General features: G+C 44.1%; 1 protein-coding gene across 1 annotated transcript; it reads left to right on the plus strand.

Moving 5' to 3' along the window:
* Positions 1–1,127: 1,127 nt before the first annotated feature.
* Positions 1,128–6,781, plus strand: ldlrad2 (low density lipoprotein receptor class A domain containing 2; the record flags this gene model as incomplete). Its single annotated transcript, XM_083971276.1, has 5 exons — positions 1,128–1,224; positions 3,201–3,686; positions 4,376–4,525; positions 4,644–4,784; positions 6,477–6,781. The coding sequence occupies 5 exons, from the start codon at positions 1,128–1,130 to the stop codon at positions 6,779–6,781; spliced, it is 1,179 nt and encodes a 392-aa protein (XP_083827402.1).
* Between the last annotated feature and the right edge of the window lie 1,556 nt (positions 6,782–8,337).

Genomic DNA, 8,337 nt, shown 5'->3' on the forward strand with positions numbered 1-8,337 from the left:
ATTGGGTGGGTGCTGGACCAAAAAAAAACATTTTAATGTGAAATGAGGAAAGTCTGCAACACTCATTTTACATGTAGTCTTTGGATACAGCTCTAAAAAAAAAAAAAAGGTAATTCAGAGACCACTTCAAAATTAACAGTTTCTCTGGTTTTACTATATTTATAGGCATGTGTTTGAGTACATTTGTTTTATTCTACAACTGTCAACATGTCACCCAAATATGAAATAAAAGTAGGCCTATCGTTATTTAGAGCATTTATTTTATTTGCTGAAAATGACAACTGGCCTAAATAACAAAATAGATTCAGTGTTTTCAGACCTCGAATAATGCAAAGAAAACAAGTTCAGTTATGTGTTTTCTTCTGAGCCACAAGAGGGCAGCGGATGTAGCAGCTGCGTGTTCACAGAGAGGGTATGGGGGGGGGCATTTTTGATTTCTAAAGTCAAGCATGAGGATTAGCCTGAGCCTTTATGGTACAAACACAACATCGAAACGTCACTGGCAGGTGAATCCCAGATTTTTCTGGTTTGAGAATTGATGGAAACATTTGTGTTGACTCAACAACAAAACATATGTCTAGTCATTTTTAGACATTTTAATGTGGAAAAGTCACAGCTTTCTGACTTTAATCTACAAATCAATCTTCTTATAGATCAGCAATTGAAATAAAAGGCAGCAGAAAAGAAAATTTGGCAGTTTCTTAATTGATGACACTGGGAAGTTTGTATTGGGTAATTGACTTTGAACAGGGTTTTTTTTTTCTCAGTGGGCTGACGGTTGATTGGATGAGTGTTGTCATGGAGATGACAGGACACATGAACAAGGGGGGGTGCAGAGAGGAGGGTCAGAAAGCCTGTTGCAGCTGAACCAGAGTTTATTTGTGATGGAGAGCAGAGCGGCCTCAGCCTCAGCCCTGCTCTGATCCCTCCTGTGCTCCCTCCTCCTCCTCCTCCTCCTCCTCCTCCTCCTCCTCCTCCTCCTCCTCCTCCTCCTCCTCCTCCTCCTCCTCCTCCACAGCTGCAGCCTCCTCGCTCCCTCTGAGATCAGCCATGGCAGGTTCGCCCTCCCCTCTGTGAGCTGACTGTCCGACCTTCGCCTCTGCACACTTGTCCCTGCAGCCTGGATGATGGATCTGGAGGTGGAGAGCTGCTGCCAGCGTCTGCTCAGGCTGCTCCTCCTGCTCTGCTGCTGCGTGACTCTCCATAGCTCGGCCATCGAGACCGGTAAGACCCTCACCCCCTCATCACCCCCTCACTCTGTTTGGGACAACAGGAGGACGTGAGGTCCATATTCTGTTGAAAGTGACGTGCGAGTGTGCAATTCACTTTCTCTGCTGGCTTTTGCATTGAGTGAGATTGAACCATGTTTAAGTTTATATGTGAGCAGCAAGAGTAGCAGTGACAGCAGTTTGATAAAGTATTTTAGATTATGTATTGAACCTGCATCAGTCGGTGTGAGAGCACAAACTGCTTTTATTATGGTAAAACAAAGTATGTGGTCAAACTTTTTGCCGCTCGACTCTGAATATAGTGGATATTGATACCTAAATGATCACCCACTGCTATACATGAGTAAAAAAACAGAAGTATGTGTTATAAGTGATGCAGATCATTGGAGGTGTATGTTTTGATCTCTTTTACTGCAGATTAAAGGACCTGTGTGTTAATGAGAAATTATATGTATCATTTTGCTGAATGTTGCTGTTGCTTTTATAGATAGTTTGATGTATATTTTTGTTTGGTGTGTCTTCTGTTGACAGAAGCAGCCATTGACTTCTGCTCATGTGTATGTAATCTGTATGTTTGCCTGTGTTTCCATGTGTATGCCACTTATCCATGAAAACAAAGTACTCCAGGAATACATCTGGTTTAGCAAAAGCCAGTAAAGTGATGGTTTGCAAATGAGATAAAAATACAGATTAAATACTGTCATAGTTCACACTTATATTAGTAATAAGACCTGGAAATTTTGAATGTAAATGTAATTTATTTACATTTATTATGTTGTTTGTTTTATGTTGACTGTATTTATCAGTATTTTATGAGTGTTTCTTTGATAAGACAATTCGTAAATTTCATGTTGAAAAGGGATATATATACTGGGATGACATGGCCCCATTAGACTGGTTTAGTCATTCACCATTTTCAAAAAGCGCTGAATTTTCAGCCTGTAAAATCTTTACTGGGGACTCGGCGTCCTCTGGTCGTCCCTGTTTTGAACCGTGGCCTGAGGTTTTGTATTTACTTGTGTGGTGAAGAGGGGACAAGCGGCTTCCCACCAACAGGGGCTCCCGGGCCCTGGGACATTCCTGGAGGTCAGTGCAGGAGGATCTGGTTGTCTCCCAGGGAAACAGAGCTAATAAACTCCAGGGGTGGTCGTAAATTTTGCCATTATTTGGCCGGGGGCCCTAAGACAGCGGGAGGGGCTGTGGGGGTGGCACCGGGTTGCTGGATGTGGGCTGGTGGATCCAGATCTGCCCTCCCATATCTGTCCCGTCCTGACTCAACCGATCAGCAGGCTGATGACACCATCACCACCTCTTCATGTCCAGTTATTTATGCACTCAAGATTTTTTCCTGTTTTTCTCTTCCATCAGTTTTTTATTAGAAAGTATTTGTAAGTCGTAGTAAGTTATTCGTATCCTCTGTTTTTTTTTTTGTTTTTTTTTAATATTGGATATTCTTATTCAGCTTCATTTGTTGTTTTCATCCTTTATTCTTCCATCAAATGGCAATCTGATGCAATGTCCATCTGTGATTTGGATAGACCACAACAGCACAACACCTTGTCAATGAAGACCTGTTAGGGATGTTTTTTTCTCAGTACCAATACCATCAATCATGGTCCGAATGGCAAAATAGTGACAGTGAGCTCAGTGAACTTCAGGGATCAGTCTTTAGACCTGAAGCCAGTCCAACACCTTGAGGATGTGGTAGAACAGGAGATTGGTGATATATTGCAGTTAAATCAATGTGTTCAGAAGAAGTTTAAAAAGGCCTGAGCTCCTATTATATATAGCCTAGTGCACAGTGTGATCAGTGTACTGTAGCAGATGTATAGCCTACACTTAGATGTAAACAGTGAATTACATGCAGGGTTCACATTGTGTTCTCATTTCCTGAGACAATGATTGATTGAATGAATGAATCATCAGTTTGTGTCTGAGGTCCCTGTCTCTGGTGTCTTGTCCTCTTGTCAGTGAATGTGGTGGACTTCTGTGGCCAGATGATCCGGGGTGACGGCATGATCGTCAACTCGCACCAGGAATCCAAGAAGTACTACTTTGTGACCATGGCGACCGACTGCCACCTCACCATGCAGGCCAGCTCTCCCAAAGACAAAGTCCAGTTCCACTTTCGCTTCTTCCTGGTCTACAGTTTGCTGCGAGTGGCCCCTCTGAGCCCGGCTCCTCTCTTCCCAGAGTCCCCTCGTGACTCCGCCCCCCTCAACCCAAGAATGGAGCCCACCACCGGTGAAAGTCCGGGGGACCCATGTCACGCTGGCTCGTACGTTCAGTTCTACGACGGACGTGACAGGAACTCGCCGCCCCTCGGGCCTCCTCTCTGTGGGAAGAGCCTGCCCCGGCCGGTGCTGTCCACGGGAAACTACCTGACCCTGAGGCTGGTCACCCGGGGGACGCAGCCCAGGGTCGACTTTGTGGGGGACTTTACCTCCTTCAGACTGGGTAAGGTCAGGAGAGGATTTTTAGTCGTTGTTAAAGGGATAGTTCACCCAAAATTCAAATTTCACTCATTATCTACTCACCCTCATGTCAACTAAGAGCTGTGAGAGTCCTCCATGCCTTCTCTGAGTTACGGGGGGGTCCCGTAACAGTATTTGTCCATATAATGGTTGTGAATGGATACCACTTTTCTTCGTCCAAAAAGACACACCAAAAAACATCCAAATACCTCCATACTGCTCGTCTGTAATGTCCCTCTTGTATTGAAGCCCCGACATGAGAAATTGTTCCGAAAAAAATGAAATAGGCTAAGTCTATATTTTAAGCTGTTTGTAGCGGAAGCTACATTTGCACTGACCAGCGGAACAATTTCTCATGTTGGGGCTTCAATACAAGAGGGACATTACAGACGAGCAGTATGGAGGTATTTGGATGTTTTTTGGTGTGTCTTTTTGGACGAAGAAAAGTGGTATCCATTCACAACCATTATATGGACAAATACTGCTGCGCGGACCCCCCTGTAACTCAGAGAAGGCACGGAGGACTCTGAAAATTCTCACAGCTCTTAGTCGACATGAGGGTGAGTAGATAATGAGTGAAATTTGAATCTTGGGTGAACTATCACTTTAAAAGAGCCCATCGCTCTGTCACTTCCACCCTCAGATCTCCTTCACCGTCATCTTCCTCCACAGGTTTCAACCAATCAGAGTGCAACAGTGAGCCCTACTTCACCTGCAGGAATGGGAAATGTATCCCTCTCAGTCTGGTGTGTGATGAAAAAGGCATCGACAACTGTGGGGATGGAAGTGACCTAGAGGAAAACCTGACCACGGGTTGCAAAGGTCAGTCAGCTGATCAGGCAGCAGATACAGTTTTTCCAGTGTTGGAGGGGACTCTGGGATTTTGGCGCCGTCTTTATAGATCAAAATAACACAGTAACCCAAATGTGTCCTTCACCAGCAGGTCAGCTTTTACCTCCTGAACCTCCACCGCCGATAGCAACCCCACCTCCACCTTTTGTGAATCCACCCACGGTGCCACTTGTTACTCATCTGAACTGTGCCGTGCCAAACGGCGCCCCCAACCATGAGTCAGTAACAGGTGAGTGACCGTTGTGCTATAATAAATCTTAATTGTTTCAAACGTCCCACTCTAAACCAGGATGACTCATTGTACAACACGCCGAGCTTATGTCCTGTAGGCAGCTGGTTGGTCATCAAATAAACTAAGAGCCCATTTGGATGCAAAGTGCCCTGATGACTGGGTATAAAGTTAATGGGGGTGGCCATTGAGTTGTTCATTTCAGCTAAAGACTTGATGGATTCTCACAAAGAGCAGCCGTCTGAGTGACCCATTTCTGTTCCAGCATCAGAGAGTGTCTGGACCGGTCAGCCCCCCGATCTCTTTTAAGACCCGGCTGAGTCTGAAAACAACCATTCTTCTGCTCTGACTGTCCCACTGAGAGAGGCAGAGCTGGATTTACATGTGTCTTCTGTGCAGTTTGGCAGCTGTTTATTAGCTGAGATCCATTTCAATTACCCTCAAGGTCTGCACACAGCCTGGGCGGACTGACAGACAGATTCTGGGAATATATACTGGGAATGTCAACAGTCGGTGGGTTTCATGCATATCAATATGGGAGGTTCATTTATCCCACAGTAAGAGAAGCTATATTGTCTGCGTCGTCGAGCTGATTAAACAGCTTGCAATGTGGCAGAAAGAAGAGTTTGTTCATTTCAGCTTATGGAAGTTGTGCATTTCCAGTTAAACTGAAAGTGGTGCTGTTCTGACTTGGTGGTGAAACAGTACAGAGTTGTATTTAGTGTCATTTGAGATTGTTCCTATAGGTTCTCTGTCTAATGTTTTAATTCCTAGATTTTGTAGTTTGTAGTCTGATTCATTATCTACAAACATGTTGTGTAGGACTGAATTTGCAGTGTATTTGAATGACTTTTCTCAAATTGCTTTCAGGAGGCCCAAGCATCAAGAATCCTTAATTGATACAAGTTAGATCATGGACCCCTGATAAGATGTTTTAAAGTGTTTAAAACCAAAACAGTCACACATTCTGTCATTGCATTATGTAAAGATGGAAATGTAGTTAAAAAGAATGATTTCTCCATTTTGCTTGGGACCCTGTCAGCCCTACTTTTGGACCCACTGATCTTAACAAGCTTTTGGTCACATTTGCATTGATGATACTGAAACTTTAGACAAAATGGATCAATGTCAATGAAACAGACATGATTGTTGGATTTCCAAAGAACATTGAAGTCATCCTGTTTTGTTGATGGCAAATTCTGGGACTTGAGCTGGGACCACTCTGGATAATATGAAAACAAAAAAAGACCAAACAAAAAAACATGGGGTGGTGGTAATGAAACTGAAAACTGCCACCTTATTTACTGGTTGTGTAGTTTGAGCTGTTCAGCCCCCAAACCTGTCAGAAATGTTTGGTGGGAGCACGCCAGCCCCCCCTCGCTTTTTTTTTTTTTTTTTTTTTAATTAGTTTATTAAGGGACAGTGTGCAATTACATTAATCATTTGCAGAAAACAATGAGGAGATGGTTGCACCAGATTTAGCTCACAGCTAATTTCCATCTGTAGTCCCTACACATAACATAAAATATGAAAAAATACACAGAATACACAAACCACAAGCTACTATACAAAGGTGATACATAGAATGACACAATAGACAACACTCTGTGACTTTCCTGTCTCTCTCAACTGTCCTGTCATCATAAAGGCCCCCAAAATGTTTGACCCATATCCTGCCTCTCTCATCTCCAGACTCTCCTGCCTCCCTGTCCCTGTTGATCCTCTACATCGTGCTGGCTGTGGTGGCGGGCGGCGTGGTGCTCTGCTGGTGCTGCTGGTCGCCCGGGTGGTTCCTGTGGCGGGTCAGCGTCTGTCGGTTCTTACCCTGCTGCAACTTGGCCTGCTCCTCCTGCCAGCTATGCGCCCGCAGCTGCGTCCACAGCAAAGAGCACCGGCTGGCCAAAGTGACACCACACACGCCTGTCAACGGGAGCCCGGCGGGCACAGCGGCCACCGCCAACAGTGCCGAGGAAAACGTTACCACGGCGACTGTCTAGAACCAACAACGCACTGTCTTGGTTGACCAGCGACATGGATACACCAATGTGGAACAGTTACTGCATTAGGCAGTGTAAAACAAATCTTTTTTTTTTTAGTGCAGGTTGCACAAGACGTGGTCCGTGCTGGACTGAGCAGAGCCACTGACCCACCTGTGGTTTGTCTGCTTTAAATGTGATGAGGCTGCTGTGTTAGAGCTGTTAGAAGAAGGTAAAGCAGGGTACCTGTGACCATAGATTGTATGAACGTATGAATGTATCTGCAATGAGAGGATCAATCTGTGACAAGAAGCTTTTTTTTTTCACAGCACCTGTTTTTTTTATTATGGTGGAAGCTTGGGGATTTTAAGGTTTGAGATGTGCGGCTTTTAAAGCTGGACCAGAGGAGACAATGTGCAGTGTTAGGTTGTTAGTTATTTTTTAGTCATATTTTTTGTCTCTTAGATGCGCTGTTTTGCTCTGTCTCAGATGTCACCGTTTAGAAAGGACACTTCGGTCCACAGCTTCAACCAAAACTCTGGGCCCATGTTAAGGAAACAGCCTCAGAAAGTCAACCACCTGGTGACAGCAGCTGTTCTCCCCTGGACAAATTCCTTCAGGCTCTAAGCGCTCCCCCAACACACCACTGTTGTTTCACATACTTTACAAACCAAGTTCGGACAGTGGAGCTCAAACGGCCGACATCCTGCAGTGAGAAACTTTGTGGTAAATAAGTATGAACCTCCAACATGTTGCTGGGTGCACAGATGAAACTACAACAGAAATTTGGGACTCTTAAACCTAAATCAGGTCAAATAAACATGTGAAGGTGAAGAAATTATAATAAAATTACATTTTGGCTTGAGATGGTGAAGACAGTATTCCAAAAAAAATAGTCATTGAATTGACAAATGATTATTTCTTAAGTGTTTGTAGTACGTGATTATTATTGATTGATTATTTCTTGTCTTTGAATGTGTACTGGCCATTGTCTCAATCATAAACAACTGGTCAACATGTGTGACAAATTCAAGAATGATTCTCCTGATCAAACTGCGACGCTTATGAGGATTTTACATAAACACATGTATACAAAAAACGTTTGCTTCCATTCAGACCTCAGAGCATCATTTGTGACACTGATGTCTGGCGAGTGTGTCTGGTTCACTGTCGCTGTTCAGATTGGGTAGAGGTCAAGACTTTGTGAAGGCGAGTCGAGTTCTTCAATAACCAAATTTGAATGCAGCTGCCCACAACCATCAAGTTGGAGGTACACTGTTGTCTGGGATATAACTGTATGATGTAGTTTTAAGATTAATGAAACCAGGAAAAGCCCCATACCAAAGGTACAAAGACGTATGTTCGAGTATTAACTCGAAATCCACCAAAGTAGAGATGAGTCCTCTATTCTCTCCCTGGCCTCAGATACAGTACAGTGTACAGTAGATTCAGCCCCCCCGTCTTTTCCTTTTGCCCAGATTGATGCTCCATGCGAGGGGCAACCTGTGTTCATGTGTCCACCAGGCAAACTTTCTTTGTGGCATCCTCTAGATGGAGTAGCTTCATAACCTTTCCTT

Source organism: Trachurus trachurus, assembly GCF_905171665.1.
Source record: "Trachurus trachurus genome assembly, chromosome: 5".
NCBI lineage: Eukaryota > Metazoa > Chordata > Actinopteri > Carangiformes > Carangidae > Trachurus > Trachurus trachurus.